Source organism: Bubalus bubalis, chromosome 23 (genome assembly GCF_019923935.1).
Source record: "Bubalus bubalis isolate 160015118507 breed Murrah chromosome 23, NDDB_SH_1, whole genome shotgun sequence".
NCBI lineage: Eukaryota > Metazoa > Chordata > Mammalia > Artiodactyla > Bovidae > Bubalus > Bubalus bubalis.
This window is the reverse complement of record NC_059179.1, coordinates 19,361,968-19,382,989: the sequence shown is the minus strand read 5'-3', so window position 1 is coordinate 19,382,989 and position 21,022 is coordinate 19,361,968. Positions and strand designations below refer to the sequence as shown.

The 21,022-nt window shown below is 50.1% G+C and overlaps 1 protein-coding gene across 3 annotated transcripts in view; it reads left to right on the top strand.

Moving 5' to 3' along the window:
* The first annotated feature begins 908 nt into the window (after window positions 1-908).
* Window positions 909-21,022, top strand: part of CRTAC1 (cartilage acidic protein 1) — a 152,724-nt gene continuing 132,610 nt past the window's right edge. For all 3 annotated transcript variants that reach the window (XM_025273890.2, XM_025273891.2, XM_006061137.3), the window contains exon 1: window positions 909-1,076. In XM_025273890.2, coding sequence (XP_025129675.1) covers window positions 1,053-1,076 — 24 coding nt within the window. In that variant the 5' untranslated portion in view covers window positions 909-1,052. The remainder of the gene's footprint in view (window positions 1,077-21,022) is intronic.

Here is a 21,022-nt window from a genome sequence, read left to right as displayed (position 1 = left end):
AAAGCGGTGAGGGAAGCTAGAAGAACGCACTTGACCAGAGCAGGTGGGCCGGGCGCAGCCCTGGCCCAGGGAGGGCGGGGGCTAGGCGGGATGGGATGGGGACACCGCCAGCGGGGCCAGCGGGAAGGCGGAGGACTGAGGAGGAGGGACGAGATGCTCCCCACTGCCGCCTCCGCCGCGCCTGATCTCGGGGCTGTGCTCGCCCGCTCCCGCCTTCTGAGGCCGTCGCGAAGCTCCGCTCTCCATACTGAGCAGTCCCTGGGAGGCGCTCGGACACGTCCCCAGGCCGGATAAAGATCGGATCGGCGCTCGCTCCGCAGCGCGAAATCTCGCCATCAGCGCTGCTCGCGTTGCCGCTCCGGCCCGGCCCGGCGACGCCAGATCGCTATCTGGGGAATCGGGAAGGCACGCCACTGCCCCTGCCGCCACCCTCGACCCTGCGCACAGGGGTGGCCGCGGAGCCCTGGGACTCACTGCCCTCCCCTCCCCCTCCTCTTCCTTCCCGGAGCTTCCTCCCGGGGGACCCCGGCTTCCCGCCGGCCCCGGGACCCCAGCGCCCCGCCAGACGCCCTCGCCCCCATCGCCAGGCCCGGCTGCCTCCTGAAGGTTACGCGACGCAGCGGCGAGGCGCGGGGGGCACCCGCCCTAGCCGCCGCCTGCGCCGCCGCCCACCCCAGCGCCCGCCGCGCCGCGCCCGGCCGGCCCGGCTGCCGGCGGCTGCCACCGCAATCCCGGCTCCTAAATCAGCGCGGGGAGGCGCCCCCTCCCCCTACCCGGCTCCAGGGGCTCTCCGGACCGCGATTGGCCGCGCCACCCCCGGCCCCCAGCTCCAGCTGCAGCGCCATTGGCTGCGGGTCTCCGCCAGCCTTTACATAAGCCCCGGCGCGCTCGAGTGGAGTTGTATAAAGCGAGCGAGCGGCGTCGGGGCGGGAGGCTCGAGGCCAGCCCGGGACCAGGGCTCCGAGCTGGAAGGCGGCGGCAGAGGCGGCAGCGGCGGCAGCGAGCTCCGGCTCTCCGACGCCCCCAGGCGGCGGGGCTGAGAGAGCCCGAGGATGGCTGCGAGCGCGGACCCCGGGGTGAGTACCGGCTCCAGTGACCCCAACCCCTCGGGCAGAGAAAGTTTCTCCCGCCCTTTGCGCCCTCCCGATCCTCCCACAGGGTTGGCGGGGATGCTGGAGGGGAAGACCGAGATCGCTAAGGCGGCGGCGGCGGCGGCGGCGGCTTGGTTTCCAACTTGCCAAGAGGCTCAGGACTCGACTGGCGCGCAGAGCCTCCCGCGGGCTGTGGGGAGAGGCGGGCGCCGGGCCGGAGGTGGAGGAGAGGTGGGAGCGGAGGTGTGGGGGCTACAGCTCTCACAGCTGGCAGAGAAAGTGTTGGGGGCGCCCTGGAGGTCAGCTGTTTGGGGAGGGGGCTGTGGAGCTAGGAGGGGGCGGAGCAGGTGAGGAGGGATGTACGTGGGGTATTGGGGAGTCACCCAGCGAACCAGGCTCAGCTCCGGGCCGGGGAAGCTGCTGGCCTCGGCCAGCTGTCTATGCTTCCAGGGTGGGGAAAAGCCCTGGGGAAAGCTAGCGCTTTTCACCCCCGGGAAACCGAGCTCCTGGGCACAGCGCTGGGTGGCAGAGAGCTCCGAGAGCCAGCTCGGCGCGGCTTAGCTGTCAGCTGCTTTTGCTGGACCGAGGTGTGGTCTGCTTGCTTTCATCCAATCTTAGACAAACCAGCTTCAGGCATTCCAGGGGGACCGGGGGTCCTCCTCGGCCCAGTGAGGGGGCGGGGGGGAGGCACATGGAGGCTTTGATGGGGCAGGAGGCCGAGCTTGGGGGCATGCCCAGCAATGCAGCGTGCTTTTTCGCAGCATAGTAGTTGAGAGTCCTGGTTAGTCCCGTTTCTGCAGAAACCAACTCAAGAATCCAAAGTCATCCCAGCCCTGGATAGGAGCCTACCAGAGTGGCGGTGAAATGTGCCTGGGGTTGGGGTGGGAGGGTCACTTTTTTCCCTCGGGGAATGACTAATGAATATTGCTGCTGGTGGTGCTATGGGGTACACCTAGTGTGGCTATTCTGTGTCCCAGGAGGTGCTTCAGCTCTCTAGACAAGACATTTTCTTCAGTCACACTTGGAGTGTCTTCTGGGATGGGTGCAGGACTTCCCAAGTGAAGCCAGGTGAAAAAGAAAAGGAAGCAGGTTCCAGCGATAGGGAACAAGTCTGTAGTGTTGTCTTGAATCAGGGGAGAACTCTCGTGGGAAGAGAAACGCTACAGGAGGGAGATTTTTTTGACCCTGATGACTTGGGCTGCAGCTACCCAAGACTGAATTGGAACAAATTCAGAGTCACCCTGTACCTCTCTCTCAGCCACAAGGGAGGGGAGATGGAGAATGGAGAAGTGGGAATATGGCGGTTGTTCCAATATGGCCCTTGAGGAAGCATTTGCTCTTCATCTGACTTAAGAACATGTTATTGGCAGCAGGTCCTAAAGTCCATTTAAGAGGCAACAAAGGGAGTTTAAGGTCTAGATGCTGGCACAGTGGGCCACAAATAGAATATTCTGGTTTATATTTGGTACTAATGGTCTCTGGAGAAGGTCAAAAGTAGGCTGCTCAGTTGGGGCTGTCTCCTGTACCTCATTCCCAAACGTGGATGAGGGTTTTGAACTCCTGGGGCAGCTACATCAGCCTGGAGATCTTTTAGCAGGGCTCTGGATTCATACCCCCAAACCTAGCTCCGTCCTCTGCCCGCAGTCAACATTTTTCTGCTGCATTTCCCAAGACCTTCTCACCACTGGGGATTTGTACAGCGAAATACCTGCTTGTTGCTCGCTCTTCTCTTTTCTCCATCTGGGCTGCACCTGCTATTCCGAACCCTAATGTTTATTACTCTGCACCTTGATGTTTGGTTAAGATGTCCTATGGCAGCACAGTAGTGCCCTGTGAATGTGTGGGCCAATGGTCTATGTAATCTAGAAAGTGAAATATATTCTTAAGAGAGCAGGACTGCAGACCTGGAAGGCAGGCCTATTAAACAGCTTGTGACAGACCTGTTCTCAATCTTGCAGCCTGCTTAGGCAATGGAAGCTGCCCAGCAAGCTCCTTGGTGCCCAGTAGGGGGCGCCAAAGGCACCCAGCCAGGACCACTGACTTACTCACTTCTTGCCCTTCACTGGCCATAGTAACTTAATGCTTTTAGCAAGCTCAGGCCTTTAACCGTCACCTTCTTGATTGGAACCCTTCTACCACGTACTTCCTGGACTTCAGGTGGTCCTGTGATCTCAGGTACAAGGAGATAGATACAAGTGCAGCATTCCAAGGAAATAGAGCCGGTACCCAGCTCCACCTGCTCTCTGAAATTACCCGTTGTGCTTGGTGCTGGTGCGTTCTTTGAACTTGTTCAGTATTCATAGAGCCCCAGAATATTAGAGCTAGAAGAAAGGGACCTTGAAGAGCACCTACTCCAAAGTCATCCCACACAACTTACAGATGGGAAAACTGAAGCCCAGTCAAGGCAAGCATCTTGCCCAGGGTCACATGGCTGGTGGAAGAGATAGGACTGGGTCCTAGGATTTCCACTCTACTACTGAGAACTCTCTCTGCTCCCATGACCTGCTTCCTCTTTACTATGGAGATTGATGTGTGCTCTGCACAGTTGTTGATATTGTGTAGTCGCTAAGTTGTCTCCAGCTTTTTTGCAGCCTCGCAGACTGCATATAGCCTGCCAGCCTCTTCTGTCCATGGGATTTCCCAGGGAAAAATACGTGTTCATAATTGCTGACTGAACAGACATTGGTAAATTAATACATCTAGTAGCTTGGGGGAAATTTCCTCTGAATCTGTTATACAGACTGAGGAGGCAAGGAATAGATAAAGCTCTTGTAATGTACATGTACGGGTAATAGAAATTTCTAGTTATTCTTTCCCCTTCCTCCATTATCTTGTCTTGTTATTCCAAGTGGTCATGTAGGGAAAAACAATGCAACTCCAGGTTTCTCTCCATGCACTTAGGAATCAGAAATGCCCAGCCCCTCGAGATGATCTTGGAACCCAAGCCTAGGGCTCTTCTTTCTGCTCAGGAATGCTGGAGTAGGGTCTCTGTCCCGTAGTCACACCACTGCCTATGGGACCTCCAGTAGTTGGATCCTGGGTGAAGCGAAGCATTTCCAACCAGTATTTGCCCATTTCCCCATCCTTGCGGCTCCCAGCTCAAGGTCAGAGTGCTGGGATGTTCTATTTTTGCAAAATCCTCATGTGAGGGTTTCTTGGGTGACTTGGAAGATACTACCATTTCCATTGCCCTTTTTCTGTTCTGAGTCTGGCTGTCGACATCTGAGCTGGGCCCTGGGAAGGAGGTTTGCTGAGTGGCCTACGGGCTGGCCCCCTCCTCCAGTGTCCTCTCCCCACCCTGTTCCTTTGCACTGTGCAAGGAGTTTCCCCCAGAGTGTCTGCAGACTTGGCGGTGACCCTCAGGAGGAACCAGTGCTGCTGAGCCAGAACTCTGAGAGGCAGATCCGCTTCTGTCCCTAAGGCTCACCCAAGGGATGCTTGTTGCCAGGGAAGGTGCTTGAGTTTTCATCTCCTTCAGGCTCTCAGACAAGTTGTGTCTTTGTCTTCAGGTGGGGGAGGTGGGTAATGTGGACCACAGAGCCATAGTCCCTTCCTTGAAAGCAGGGTTCTGAGAGCCTGGACTAGGGATTTGTGCCTGCTCCCAGCTCTGTCTGAAGAGTTGTGCCTGCATTCCCAAGGGTTGGATTTTTCTTGGATAAAGCCAGAGGAATATAATTGCATAAAACACAGTGATAGCATGGCATCTCTAGATTTTTGTTTGAATGTGGAAGCAGCGTCAGACTTTGAGGAAACAAGAAGTCGCCTCTTATATGAGTCCCACTAGATGACTGACCCTTATAACCTGCTCTCGCTGGGAAGGCAGCTCAGCAGTGGGAAGGATGCAGGCTTAGAATGTGACTCCCCGCTTCCTGCTTAGGAACCTTGGACAAAGTGCTTAACCTCTGCATGCCTCAGTTTCCTCCTCTGCAAAATGGTGAGGCTGGCAGACTGTGATGAGGGTAAGATAGTGAGCATCAAGGAAGATAGTCTTTAACATGGCTCTGCCTTGGTGAGATGTAAAGAAGACTAGATGGGAGGGGATAATATTACGGGGTCACTGGGGACTGCACTGGGTCTTCCTTTTCCCTGTGAAAGAGACCAAACGTCCAGGTCTGCCCATCAGCTTCTGCTCGCAGCAACATCTGGGCTGTGGACAAGACCTCCTTGACAGAGCTGCTATCTTCCTTCCCCCACACTGGGGCTTTCATTTGGGGGTTCTGCCATGCTTGGGGAAAAGAAATTTTACAGGTCCCAGGATAATTCTGAGTGTGATGGAAGGCCCTGAGCTATTGATTCTAGGAAGGATCTTTGTGCTAGGAGAAGGCTTCCTCGGAGCTCAGTGATTTAAGAGTGCTGACAAACCCGTGCTCACCAGGCCTCCTGCAGGCTGCAGATACAGGCTTCTGGGCCAGCCAGGGTTCTACGGGGGATTTCTGGGGAGCCTGACTGGTTGCTTAGGGGACATAAACCTGTGAACTCTCCTTAGGAGAAAGCATGAAGTCAATTGGTTCATTATCACACTAGACACCCCTGGACCATGGAGGGCATTTAAGAAATGAGAAGCTAGCAAAGGACGAGGAGGTTGTGTTTGAAAAGTCTATGGAAAGGTGTGAAGGGGTTGGAGAAAAAGACCTTTCTCCACTGAACCACATGATCTTGACCTTATTGATGTCCTTGGGCAGTGAGCGGAGGGATTACTGTGCCCATGTGGCAATGTCTGTAGACATTTTTGATTGTGACGGCTGGATCAGGGGGTGCTGTTGGCATCTAGGGGGTGGAGGCCAGGGATGATGTCAACCATCTTACAGTGCACAGGACAGGCCCCGACAAAGAGCTGTCTGGCCTAAAAAAGTCACTAGTGCCAAGATGGAGAAACCCTGGACCAGAGCATCACAGCATGGACTCACAGCATGTTAGAGGTGGAGGGATTTTAGCAGTATTCTCACCCAGCCCTCCCACTTCACCGCTGTGGACCCTGCGGTCCAGAGGTGAAGAGACCAACCAGAATCATGCAGCAAGTGAGTGGCAAAGCTCATCTGTACCTCAGATCTGCTGTCTCCTAAGAGTGACTTACCCAGACTCCCCCCAGAGTTGTTGTGAAGGTTCAGTGTGAGCTGTGAAAACACTTAGAAAATTCTAAAGAAGTTATTATTAATATTGCTATTATTAAGAACTGGGGAGTTTGGAAAGCTCCCCAACAAAGCTTCACAACAACTCTGGGGGGAGTCTGGGTAAGTCACTCTTAGGAGACAGCAGATCTGAGGTACAGATGAGCTTTGCCACTCACTTGCTGCATGATTCTGGTTGGTCTCTTCACCTCTGGACCGCAGGGTCCACAGCGGTGAAGTGGGAGGGCTGGGTGAGAATACTGCTAAAATCCCTCCACCTCTAACATGCTGTGAGTCCATGCTGTGATGCTCTGGTCCAGGGTTTCTCCATCTTGGCACTAGTGACTTTTTTAGGCCAGACAGCTATTCTGGCTATTCCACGGACTCATGGTACAAGTTTGGTGCATCATTCCCCTGCCCCCTAGGCCTCTTGTGTGAGGGCCTGTGGGGTTGGGGGGGTGGGCGGTGGTCTCAGTAAATGACAATTTTATCATGATCAATATCTTCAAAGAAAAGTCCAAAGATCTGCCCCTCAAAAAGCCTAGACACTTTAAAAGAAGATAAAAATTTTCCTTGAAAGAAATCATGTTGACTTCGTAAGAAGAAAAACGTTTGCTTCTTGGAAAAACTCCAGTCCCGGGGCCCTGTGAATTGGTTCCAGCCCAGGAAATCTGATCAACATCCGGAGGAGAAGCTGAGAGCTCCCCAACTGACAAGCGGGCTGGATTTGTCCCCACTCCCTCCAAGACTTCGCCACCCTTTCCTGCTCAGCCCTCTTGGCACAGGGAAGCTCTGCAAGGAACTTGAAGGAGGGGTGGGCAGGTGTGTCATTAATTAGTAAAACCTCGTTTACTTAACAGACATATTCTTAAAGATCTCTTCCGAGGGACGTTTTGACGTATTACTTTAATTAGCCATTGAAGAATCGAGAGTGCCGAGAGTATAAAATGACCCTTCCTGTGGTTTCCAGTTACTCTTATCTTTATTTGCACCCAACAAGTACAGTGACAAGGTCACGGGAGTCATTGCAGAGCTAAGAGGTCCTGTTGACTGGAGAAGGGACTGCAGGGACTTCTTCCCTCCTTTACTGCTGCTCCATCTACCTGGAGAGCCTCCCCACTTCGGGAGACTTGCATTGGCATCCCTACCCTCCTTGGGGATAGGCAACATGCCCAGGAACCTGATTCCCTGCCTGGATGGACAGAGGAGCCTTGCAGGGTTCCTGGGAGCAGCCTCAGCTGGTGTTTCTCACAGAAGGCCTGGCCCTGCCCTTGCCTTCCCTGCACTCACGATTGGAGGTAGGAAGTCCCTAGAGGCTCTCCTTAGAGTAGGGTTCTCCAAACACGGAGCCATGGACTGGTACAGTCTGCAGCCTGTTAGGAACCGGGCTGTGCAGCTGGAGATGAGCGACAGGCATTCGAGTGACGCTTCATCTGCAGCTCCCCATTGCTCCCATTACTGCTTGAACTTTCTCTCCCTCCGCCACTTGTCCATGAAAGAACTGTCTTCCACAAAACCTGTCCCTGGTGCCAAGAAGGTTGGGAACCTCTGCCTTTGAGGACCAAGGCTACACCATTCCCTGGCCAAACTGGGAGGGTGGACACACACACAGACCTCACCCGGTTCCTGTAGTGAACGTGGTGAGCATCCTGCAAGTCCAGGGCAGGCCAGCCTCCGGAGGTCAGTCCACATAATGAGACTTGGTGAGCACAAGGGCCCTTTCTCTCGCTTTGCCCCAGGGATGTCATGTTCCCTTGTGCCCTGGTCTCTAAGAACAGACTTTCTTGGAATGGCAATCATGTACCAGTCATCTGAGAAGCTATGTATATCCAAAGAGCCTTTTGTAGGCAGGGAAAGAAGAGTCCCGGAGAAGGAGAAAAGCTGCCTTGCAAGCAGCGGGGGCTGAGACACCATGTCTTTTGTTCTCAACTGCAAATCTAGTGCCTAGCATAGCATTTTGGAGAAGGCAATGGCACCCCACTCCAGTACTCTTGCCTGGAAAATCCCATGGATGGAGGAGCCTGGTAGGCTCTTCCGTCCATGGGGTCGAGAAGAGTTGGACACGACTGAATGACTTCACTTTCACTTTTCACTTTCATGCACTGGAGAAGGAAATGGCAACCCACTCCAGTGTTCTTGCCTGGAGAATCCCAGGGACGGGGGAGCCTGGTGGACTGCCTTCTATGGGGTCGCACAGAGTCAGACACGACTGAAGTGATGCAGCAGCAGCAGCAGCAGCAGCAGCAGCAGCATAGCATTTGGTAGGGGGAGGGGCTCCACAGGTGCTCGGTGGGTGAACTACTGAATGTGTGGATGTAGGCAGCCAGTCTGGAGTAGAGTTGGCCCTTGGTATTAAAGTGAATCTCCAGTCCAGCTTTCTTTCTGGCTCCTTCTTCCCAGAGCTGGCATTTGCCCCAGGGCTCTGTAAACCCACAAAGGTCCTACTAATCAAGCAAGGTCTGAAAGTGAAAGTTGAAGTCATAACCCTATGGACTATAGCTTGCCAGGCTCCTCTATCCATCGAATTCTCCAGGCAAAAATGCTGGAGTGGGTTGCCATTTCCTCCTCCAGGGGATCTTCCCAACCCAGGGACGGAACCTGGATGTTCTGCATTGCAGGCAGATTCTTCAATGTCTGAGCCACCAGGGAAGCCGCCTCAGGAGCCCACATAGGACCCACACGTGACATGGTACCAGCTCTGAGCCTGGACGGGCTGTTTCTCTTCCTCTTCATCTCCTCCAGGTGGTCACCCCCGCCCTCCCCCCGCCCCGCCCCCCCCACCCCCACCCGGCAACCAGGCTGCTCCAGGGAAGCCCAGCGCGGATCTATCTTGGTAGCAGCAAGCTGATAGAATAGATGATCATTTGGATTTCCACCAAAGACAGACTAGGGAATGAATCATTGCTTCACGGCAACATTCCCAGGAGGAAGCTTTTAAATAGCAAGGTCCACTAATGCATTTTAAATGATTTAGGGAAAAAACCTGACCCATAGACACTTAGGCCCAGGAAAGAACTTTGGAGGTCATCCAGGATGTCCAGTCCCCTCTGTGATACTCTCACTCACTGTTTGGAAACATGGCCAGCCTAATGGCCCTGCACACTGCCGCCCCAAATCTAAAATGCCATTTCTAAACCTGTCTGATCATGGCTTCAAACCTCCCGCTCCTCACTCTGAGACAGGCAGGCTCTACGGGCTCCAACTGCTGCCTCCATGTGAGCAAAGAATTATCTGGCCCAGCACATCAGTAATGCTGAGACTGAGAACCCCGGGACCAGTGCACCATTCCTGCCCTCCCTCCTTTCCCCACTGCCCCCTCCAAAGGGCTGGAGCAAGGACTCCTCAGATGGGTCAGTTTGGGAGAACTGGGCATGGAGAGCCCTTTCTGGACTTACCTCCCTGCACATGCTACTCTCTGCCATGTGCTGAGCTTAGCCAGGCAGGCTCAGGCCCACGCCTCCCCACAGGGAGGGCTGCAGGAGGGTACAAGTACATCAGCAAGCACCTTGGACCCCACTCCAAAGCCTGGCCTTCCAAACAGCTGTATGTGTAATGATGGTGGCTTTTTAATCTCAATCTGAGCCCCACCTGTCTCCTCCCCTCCCCACCTTTCTTCCCCTTCACTAATCCTGAATATGAACAGGGAGGGAAGTGGAATGCTGTTCACTGGACCCTTTCAAACCCCAACAATCAATCTGGAAATCTGACGTCATATTTGGTTCATGCTTCCTCCTCATTTTTCACAACTTCTGGATCACTGAGTCAATCTGCTTCACGAATCTCTCTCAAAGCTGCCCAGTCTTTCCATCCACACTGTCAAGGTTCTGCCCCCCTTATCCTTCAGCTGACTAGCGGTAATACTTGTTAACTGCTCCCTGCTTACTCTCATCTTGCCCTGCTTATAAGTCTCGGAGCTGATCATCACTCTTCAGGCTAATTCATGGGACCCTGTACACAAGCAAACAGAGATATTTTTTTAAATAGTAATTCTTAAAACAAGTACTATATGAGGAATGAGTAGTATTAATAGTAACACCTACCTACCATTGCCTATGTACCAGGCACTGCTCCAGCCCCTTATGTGGATAATCTCCTTTAATCCTCATAGTAACCTTAGAAGGTAGGCACCACTCTTGTCACTCTTTTACAGATGAGGAAACAAAGGCACAGAGAAGTTAAGTAACTTGCCCAAAGTCACACAGCCAGAATGTGGCAGAGCCAGGATCTATGTCCAAGCCAACTGGCTCCAGAATTGATGTCCTTGGACACTGCACTAAATAATCTCTTTCACTAAACGGTCTTTTTCTCACTTGATCTTAAACCAAGTGAGATGGGAACACACAGTGGAAGGAGCAAGCATCTGCCTGGGGCTGCCAAGAAAGGCCTAAGAGAGAGGCACTGATGGACTGGCCAGAGGGACAAGGTGAAGAAAGCATTCCAGGCTGAGGAGCCAGCGTGTGCATGGCGGCCGAGCAGTGTCATGCAGCCCTAGGAGGCTCGGTGTGGCTGGGGTGGGACAGGTGCTGAGAAAGGGTGCAGCTAGGAGGTCACTGCAGATGGTGACTGCAGCCATGAAATTAAAAGACGCTTACTCCTTGGAAGGAAAGTTATGACCAACCTAGATAGCATATTCAAAAGCAGAGACATTACTTTGCCAACAAAGGTCCGTCTAGTCAAGGCTATGGTTTTTCCTGTGGTCATGTATGGATGTGAGAGTTGGACTGTGAAGAAGGCTGAGCGCCGAAGAATTGATGCTTTTGAAGTGTGGTGTTGGAGAAGACTCTTGAGAGTCCCTTGGACTGCAAGGAGATCCAACCAGTCCATTCTGAAGGAGATCAGCCCTGGGATTTCTTTGGAGGGAATGATGCTGAAGCTGAAACTCCAGTACTTTGGCCACCTCATGCGAAGAGTTGACTCATTGGAAAAGACTCTGCTGTTGGGAGGGATTGGGGGCAGAAGGAGAAGGGGACGACAGAAGATGAGATGGCTGGATGGCATCACTGACTCGATGGACGTGAGTCTGGGTGAACTCCGGGAGTTGGTGATGGACAGGGAGGCCTGGCATGCTGCGATTCATGGGGTCGCAAAGAGTGGGACACGACTGAGCGACTGAACTGAACTGAGGAGGTTGGAAAAGGCTGTGGATGCCTCATGTACAGCAAAAGGGCTAGGGATGACCTTGCTGGAGAGACATGTTGGAAAGATGGCCTCAGTGGAGGGAAAGGCAGGGGCTGCCATTCAGTCACTCACTCAGTTATTCACTTCCTGGTCTCGTGCACCTCTGCCAGGCACTGTCCGAGCATTGAGAAAACAGCTGAGAACAAAGTAAAGTTCTTGCCCCAGCGGAGCATACATTCTAATGCCTCAGTCATTGGCATTTCTCCACGCTGTCCCCTGTCCCCTCTTCTGCCTTGCCAGCCTGGAAGACAAATGCCAGCCCTTCTGCACCTCTATGTCCTATGCATCTTCCCTAGCCCCATGAAAATATAAGGCTTCCTCTTCCTTCCCTCTACCTGGGGAGAGCTCCCGATGCTGCCTGAGGCTGCACTTACAGGAAAGAGACTTGGTCCTACTCCAGAACGAGGCAGATGAAAACTCAGGGGACCCAGGCTGGGAGGCGCCAGAGAGACCAGCAGGCTAATGAAATGGTGTTTCTGCAAGTGTGAAGACAAGTGGAGTCTCCCAGCCTCATGCACAAGGCGCCATAGGTCCTTAATGAGTATTATTAACTGCCTGGACTTCCGGGTCTCTAAAATGGGAAATGAAATGAGATAATGCATGCCCAGTGCCTGGCAAACAAAGTCAGTACTTGGAAGGTAATGGCGACAGCAAGGGTGCTATTGCTACTGATAAGCGTTTTTCGAACGAATGAACGCCTCTCAGGAGATGGAGTCCAGGCCCACCAGGTGCTCCCGTCCTGTGGTGGCTGCCAAACGTTCAGTGGAACTCACAGGGCTGTCAGACTTTGAGGCATAGACTGGCTTCTATTGCTGATTTGTCTAGGGACCCTGATAGAGTTCTTTGACTTTTTAAACACTGCTTTCCAAATGCAAAACCTCTCAGTTTATAGTCATATACACATCCAGTCTTCAAGCATTTTGCAGATGTTAAGGGCCAGGTTAGAAATGATGCCTGAGGCATGGCTTCTGACCTCAAGGAGCTTACGGTCCACTAGGGACGAGACATGATACAGGGGTAGGCATTCAGAGTAGCAACAGGTAGAAAGAGCAGAGAGCCCATAGGAGGGAGGGTATTGAGGTGGTGGGGAGTGGGAAGGGCAGGCAGGAAAGGCCCCCTGGAGAAGAGGAATGATGCACTGGTCCAGGAGCTTTCAATCTCAGCATTACTGACATGCTGGGCCAGATAATTCTTTGCTGTAGAGGGCTGTCCTATCCACTGCCAGCCGCATCCCTGGCCTCTACCCACTAGGTGCCAATAGCACCCCCCTTCCCTGGTTGGGGCAACCAAAAATGTGTCCAGGCATTGCCAGATACTGAGGGCAAGGGAGGCAAACTGCCCTTGGTTGAGAACCGGTGCTCTTGGCCAATGGAAGGTCCTCTGGATGGGAACCCGAAGAGGGAAAAATGAGTGCTCCCTCTAACTCATGACCCAGAGTGTGGGACCTCTAAATTTACAGTGCTAGGAGGGCAGGTTGGGGTGACATCTGGTTCTCCAGACTTTGAGGAATCTGATGTCTTCTTTATCGTCTCCTCCTGCTTCTCCTGATTCAGCTAACTTAGCATCGTTTACCGCTCAGCTACACCACCCTACCTGCGTGGAAATTTTCTTCTCCTCCACGTGGCTAATCTAGATATCTTTGTTCCCCTTCCTCCACAGCACCCCTCCCCCTGTACTGCAAATGTTGACCAGCTTTCTCCCTGGGACCTGGGCACGGAGCACAGTCCCCAGCTCATGGAGCAGGGCAGCGGGGGCGGGGGGGCACACAGGAAGTGTCACTGTGGGTCAGTGAGCTCCCCAAGCTCTCCTCTGAGGATGCCTCAGTCCCAGGCACTCCTTAGCGAGTCTCTGTGGGTCCCTGGTGGCCCAGCCCATGCAGGGTGGAGTGCTCCATGGCTGCTTCTCTTCCTCAAGCCTCTGCTCTCCTGCAGCTTCTGGAAAGGGCCTGTGCTCCCCACTGGTTCCCACATCTGAAGCATTCAGGGCTCTTGCTTTTGTAAGAGCTCAGGGCGGTGTCCTTAGCGCTTGCAATCATTCCAAAAAAACTGCTTGCCCTAAAAATTGCCCTGGAAGCCTCTCCCCACAGCTGCCTGACCCCACATCAGAGATCTAGGTTGCTTGGTTACCAGTTTTCAGACCCAATTCAGGAAGGTCCCAAGGCCGCAGAAAACTGAGTTTGGCTGCATGTGACCTGCAGCCAATGTCTAAAGACTGCCTAACCTTCAAGCTATCTGTGTGAGCGGTGAGAAAAGAAGCAGTGAGCCTGGCCTCCGAGAGGCATTCCCTAGCTCACTTAACCCTTAAACCCATGGCACATCATAGGATTCACATGTTACAGATGAGGACACTTGAGATCAGAAAGATGAACGAACATGCTCGAGGTCGCCTGCTACTTTCTGGTGGGTCCAAGTCCAGGCCCCTGACTCTGCTCTTTATTTATTTATTTTTCTCTATCTCACTGAGGATTGTTCGAGACATTTGCTTATGGAACATTTTTAAGAGATTATTACAAAGCAATTCTTCCCACTTCCTGAAACACAAGTCCTACCGCCTCTCACCCTTGTTAAGACCCCTCTGTGCTCCCTCCTCCCACCTCCCCTGCAGGAATAGCCTGGGTGCTCACGCCCTGCGCCCTCTGCCCAAACTCTACCCTTGGTACTTATCCTCACTTTCCCTGGGCTATGCTGCCCCTGGATCCTCCCATTGCACTTACATCAGTTACTACTTAATGCCACTCCTGCCTGTAGATACATAGTAGATGCTTGATATATAGCATTCAAGAAAGCAAAAAACGTTCAATTCAACCTACTTTTTAAAATTCTATTTTTAGCTTTTATCCACGTTCTTCTAGAAGAATGAGATGTTCACAGTGGTGTGACAGGAGGTTTCTGAGCCAGCCATGTAAAATATAGGGTCACCCCACACCTGCTGGCCTTCTGCTCCAGGCAGTACCATCCTGCTCTGCTTTCTTCCCCAAACTCCATATCCTGCCTCCTCCTATGATACTCTCTGGCTAAATAGATGTTCCTGATAGACCTCAACAAGCTGGTGATGAATTCTGGTAGCAGAAGCATTTTTCACTTCAACTCCAATTGCAGCTTACACTCCCATCTGGGGACCACAAGTCTGGGGTAGTGGTTCTCAGCCCAGGCTGAGAATCTGGGTGCAGAACCATTAACATAATCAGAGAGCTTCTAAAAATACAGTATGTGGCACCCAAGTCCTGCCCCAGACCAGTATATCAGAAACTGGGGTAAAGGATCTGGGCAGCAACCTATCTCTAAAAACTCCCCACGTGAGTTAACTGGGCAGCTGGGGTTTCAGATCATCAGTCTAGAGCCTTACTTCTGAAAGTGGAGTCTTGGGACCAGCAGCCTCGGCATCACCTGAAGGCTTGTTAGAATGCAGAATCTCAGGCCCCACCCCAGACCCACCAAATCAGAATCCGCATTTTACCATGATCCTCAGGTGATTTGTAAGCATGTTACAGTTTAAGAAGCACTGCTTTGGGGAAAGAACAGTTTCAAAATAACTGTGTAACAAGTTGCAAGCAGTTTCTGCTGATTCTCATTATCATTTGGACAGAGTCCTTCCTTCTTCCGTTTAACAAACGTTAAGTGCCTCCGAGTGCTCTATACCAGGATGGTTTGGGTTTGGGGAAACACACCGGCATGCTTATTTATCTTGGCTTACAAATTCCTGCCCATACCCCATTTCCTCTAGGCTCTGGCCATTAATAATAGCTGTCTATTGCCTACTAGGGAGAAGGCAATGGCAACCCACTCCAGTACTCTTGCCTGGAAAATCCCATGGATGGAGGAGCCTGGTAGGCTGCAGTCCATGGGGTTGATAGGAGTTGGATACGACTGAGCGGCTTCACTTTCACTTTTCAGTTTCATGCATTGGAGAAGGCAATGGCAACCCACTCCAGTGTTCTTGCCTGGAGAATCCCAGGGACGGGGGAGCCTGATGGGCTGCCGTCTATGGGGTTGCACAGAGTTGGACATGACTAAAGCGACTTAGCAGCAGCAGCAGCATTGCCTACTAGACCTGACGACATCCCCTGCCCCTGCCACCACTCCAGTTCCAACCTTTTCCTTCTTCTCAATTCTTTGTCAAAATTAAAGTCAGAATCTCTCCTTGTCACTCCCCATCAATTGTGGTCATTTGACTTTGAGCTGAAGACACCTAGTACTTCGAGTATCTAATGATCAACGAGCCTGCAGCCCTAGGATTGGTTTCAGCGTCTTAGATCTAGAAGTAGAGAAGTTTCTTAAACTAATCACTATAGGATATATGTATGGCTTATGGGCCATAAATGTGTAGTTTATGGACCAGGACCATCAGAATCACGTGGGAGCTTATTCAAAATACAGATTCTTGGGCCCTCCTGCAGACCAGTTGAATCAGAAACTGCTTTTCAGCAAGACTAGCAGGTGATTCATATAGTATATATTAAAGTTTGAGACCTCCTTCAAAAGGACTTGTGCCCACTGTATACTGCTGTATTCAGTGCCCCTGACCCTGCAGCAGGCCGCTGTTGACCCACACCTCCACCATAGACTCCTGGACACAGACAGGCACGTCTGGCTCAGTCTCTTGTGGGGACACTGCTCCTTTCTCCTGGGTCCTGGTGCACACAAGGTTTTGTTTGTGCCCTCCAAGAGTCTGTTTCCCCAGTCCTGTGGAAGTCCTATAATCAATACCTCTGGCCTCCAGAGTCAAAGCTGGGGGTTTTCAGTCCCTTTGCCAGATCCCAGGTTGGGAAATCTGTTGTGGGTCCTAGAACTTCCTTAAGAGTGTGAGAATTTCTTTGGTGTAATTGTTCTGCAGTTTGTGGGTCGTCTGCTCAGTAGGTCTATGGTGGGGCTAATGGCGACCTCCTCCAAGAGCTTCCTAAGTGATCAATGCAAAGAAATAGAGGAAAACAATAGAATGGTAAAGACTGGAGATCTCTTCAAGAAAATTAGAGATACCAAGGGAATATTTCATGCAAAGATGGGCACAATAAAGGACAGAAACTGTACAGACCTAACAGAAGCAGAAGATATTAAGAAGAGGTGGCAAGAATAAACAGAACTATACAAAAAAGATCTTAATGACCCAGATAACCATGATGGTGTGATCACTCACCTAGAGCCAGACATCCTGGAGTGTGAAGAAAAGTGAACCTTGGAAAGCATCACTACAAACAAAGCTAGTGGAAGTGATGGAATTCCAGCTGAGCTATTTCAAATCCTGAAAGATGATGCTGTGAAAGTGCTGCACTCAATATGCCAGCAAATTTGGAAAACTCAGCAGTGGCCACAGGACTGGAAAAGGTCAGTTTTCATTTCAACCCCAAAGAAAGACAATGCCAAAAAATGTTCAAACTGCCTCACAATTCCACTCATCTCACACACTAGCAAAGTAATGCTCAAAATTCTCCAAACCAGGCTTCAACAGTTCATGAACTGAGAACTTCCAGATGTTCAAGCTGGATTTAGAAAAAGCAGAGGAACCAGAGATCAAATTGCCGACATCTGTTGGACCATCAAAAAAGCAAGAGAGTTCCAGAAAAAACATCTACTTCTGCTTTATTGACTACACCAAAGCCTTTGACTGTGTGGATCACAACAATCTTGAAAATTCTTAAAGAGATGGTAATACCAGACCACCTGACCTGCCTTCTGAGAAATCTGTATGCAGGTCAAGAAGCAACAGTTAGAACTGGACATGGAACAACAGACTGGTTCCAAATAGGAAAAGGAGTACGTCAAGGCTGTATATTGTCACCCTGCTTGTTTAACTTATATCTGGAGTACATGATGCAAAATGCCAGGCTGGATGAAGCACAAGCTGGAATCAAGAATGCCGGGAGAAATATCAATAACCTCAAATATGCAGATGACACCACCCTTATGGCAGAAAGCAAAGAGGAACTGAAGAGCCTCTTGAGGAAGGTGAAAGAGGAGAGTGAAAAAGCTGGCTTAAAACTCAACATTCAGAAAACTAAGATCATGGCATCTGGTCCCACCACTTCATGGCAAAGATATGGGGAAACAATGGAAACACTGAGAGACTTTATTTTCTGGGGCTCCAAAATTACTGCAGATGGCGACTGTGGCCATGAAATTAAAAGGCACTTGCTCCTTGGAAGAAAAGCTATGACAAACCCAGACAGCATATTAAAAAGCAGAGACATTACTTTGCCGACAAAGGTCCATCTAGTCAAAGCTATGGTTTTTCCAGTAATCATGTATGGATGTGAGAATTGGAGCATAAAGAAAGCTGAGTGCCAAAGAATAGATGCTTTTTTGAACTGCAGTGTTGGAAAAGACTCTTGAGAGTCCCTTGGACTGCAAGGAGATCAAACCAGTGAATCCTAAAGGAAGTCAGTCCTGAATATTTTGGCCACCTGATGCAAAGATCTGACTCCTTAGAAAAGACCCCAATGCTGGGAAAGATTGAAGGAAGGAGGAGAAGGGAACCAGATGGTTGAGTATCATCACTGACTCGATGGACATGAGTTTGAGCAAGCTCTGGGAGTTGGTGAAGGACAAGGAAGCCCGGCATGCTGCAGTCCATGGGGTTGCAAAGAGCCAGATACAACTGAGCAACTGAACTGAAAGTTTGAGAAGCACTAAAGCCCTGGTATAGAACTGTGTTTCTCAAATTTTTCAAATTAGAATCATATAGGGAGCTTCTAAAGTTCTGATGCCCCCACTGCATCTTATGCCAAGTAAGTGAGAATACCTTGGGTTGAAGCCCAGGCATAAGTATTTTTTTATTATGGTAAAATATATATAACGTAAAATTTACTGTTTTGGCCATTTGTAAGTATTTGATTCAGTGATATTAAATACACTCTTGTTGTCATGCAAACATCACTACCATCCATCTCCAGAACTTTTCATCTTGCCAAACTGAAACTCCATAACCATTAAACACGAACTTCCCATTCCCCTCTCCTCCCAGCCCCTGGTAACCACCATCTACTTTCTGCCTCAATGAATTTGACTATTCCATGTACTTCATATAAGTGGAATCATACAGTATTTGTCTTTTGTGACTGGCTTCTTTCTCTCAACATGATGTCTTATAGGCATTCATGTTGTAGCATGTGTCAGAATTTCCTACCTTTTTAAGGCATATCATATTCCATTGTAGGTATTTGCCACACTTTGGACATGTAGATTGATGGACACTTGGGCTGCTGTAACTTGCTTGTGGCTATGGTGAATAATACAGTTACAAACTGGGGTGTACAATTATCTGTTCGAGTCCCTTCTTTCAATTCTTTTGGGTATATACCCAGAAATGGAATTGCTAGATCACATGGTAATTGTTTTTTGGACTTTTTTGAAGAACTGCTGCTGCACAGCAGTTTTCCACAGCAGCTGCACCATTTTACAGTCCCATCAGCAATGCATATGGGTCCCAAATTCTCCACATCCTCACCAACAATTGTTATTTTCTGGTTTTTTGATTATAGCCATTCTAATGGATGCAAAGTGTTATCTTATTGTGGGTTTGAGTTGCATTTCCCTAATGATTAGTGACATTGAGCATCTTCTTTTATACTTATTGACCAGTTGTGTATTTTCTTTGAAGAAATCTTTATTCAGGTCTTTTGAATTGGGATCTTCTGTTGTTGAGTTACAGGAGTTCTTTATATATTCTGGATATTAATCCTTTATCAGATATATGATTTGCAAATATTTTCTCCCATTCCATGGGTTGCCTTTTCACTCTATTGATAGCATCCTGTGATGCACAAAAGTTTTAAATTTGATGTAGTCCATTTAATCTATGTTTTCTTCTGTTGCCTGTGCTTTTGGTGTCATAGCCAAGAAATTATTTTCAGACATGGGTATTTTTTAAAGCTCCTCAAGTGATTTCATTATACAGCTAAGGTTGAGCAGTGTGTCTCAAACTTTAATATGCATTTAGACCACCTGAAATCTTGTTAAAATGCACATTTTGATTTATTAAGTCTGGGGTAGGGCCCATGACTCTGTATATCTAAGAAACTCCTAGCTGATGCTTATGCTACCAGTCTGGGGACCACTGAGCAGCCAGGGTATAGAGGAGCATTTCAGTGATTTCCTTCATCTGAGGCCTGAGATAGAGGGTGAATATTTACCAGGCCTTTTCCTAAGTTTCCCACTATACCTGTTCCCCAACAGGCCCTCAGCTGACCCTCTAACTTTCAACTGGTGCTGAGCAGCCCTGGTGGGTACACTAAGCGCCTTTGGCATAGCAGAAAAATTCAAAATAAAGGACCTGTTGCCCCCACTCCACCCTCAGCCCACCCCCCAGGGAGACCATCCACTGGTCTGCCTCTGCTCAATGCATTCACTTCCACACTAATGATGGCCAGTTCCTGTCTGGCCTTGGCCCCTGTAAGGAAACCGCTATACAGCTCTGCTGAAAAGCTGTTTGGCTCAAAATATATTTATTAATAATATGCTCAGAAAGGAAAACCACACAGGTTGGTCTGAAGTTTATGGCAAAAGCTGGGGAGAAAAACTGCCAAAGGCCTGCTTCTAAAAAAAATTAATTAATCCATCATAGAATTTTAGAGCCAGAAAGGACCTTTAGAGATCTACTCCCAAACCCTCATTTTGGAGAAGGAAGCTGGCACCCAGTGAGGCTATGACTTGCTCAAGGCCATCAAGCAAAATAGAGGTCAGCCCATAGGTGTGTTATTTCTTTTCAATCTAGCTTTAGGTTGCGTGTGTGCTAAGGCACTTCAGTTGTGTCCGACTCTTTGCAATCCCATGGCCTGTAGCCCACCAGGCTCCTCTGTCCATGGGGATTCTCCCGGCAAGAATACTGGAGTGGGTTGCCATTCCCTTCTGCAGGGGATCTTCCTGACCCAGGGATCGAACCTGGTTCTCTTATGTCTCCTGCATTGGCAGTTGAGTTCTTTACCCACTGAACCACCCGGAAAGCCCAGGTTTAGGTTATTTATATGGAAACGGATAACACTTTAATTAAAGCTTTTACTTTTCAAAAAAAGATAAATCAAGAGGCTGGATTTTTGCCCTTCATGGCCTTCATTAGAAAAATCTCTACCTGATGTTTATATGACCCTAATAGGACCCTTATACGACCTACCACTCCCTGGTGGCAGTGACCCAAATTTCAGGCACAGTGCTAGAAGGAACTTAAGATCTTCTAGAAGGCATGCTCAGTACTGCTTTTCCTTCCATGTCCATTGCAAATGTTGTAAGCTGTGCACAGTACTCTTTCAAGCCACTGCCAATCAGTTTGGCTGTCAAGCTGAAATTCATTTGCCACCCCTACACTAGAGTTCATACCTTGAAAAGCCCTGTGACCTTCAGATCCACCCTACATTTCAACATGTTTATACTGGTTATTAAATAGTCTTTAGCTTCTCATTACCCTGCCCCACCCCAACTGCTCATTAATCCAATTATGAGTTCCCTTTATCCAACCAAACCTCTTGCCAAGATGCAGAACTCTGGGAGTGATGAGTTTGTCTTTGGTGATTAGACAGCCCAGTAGATGATGCTGTCATGTTCAGACATCTCTGTAATTGGGCCTGACCTCACTCTGACAGTGCCACACCCAGCATGTGCCCTCCGAACACAGTGCAAGAACTTCCTTCCCAGGAAGGCTCCCCGAGGTTAGCTGCTA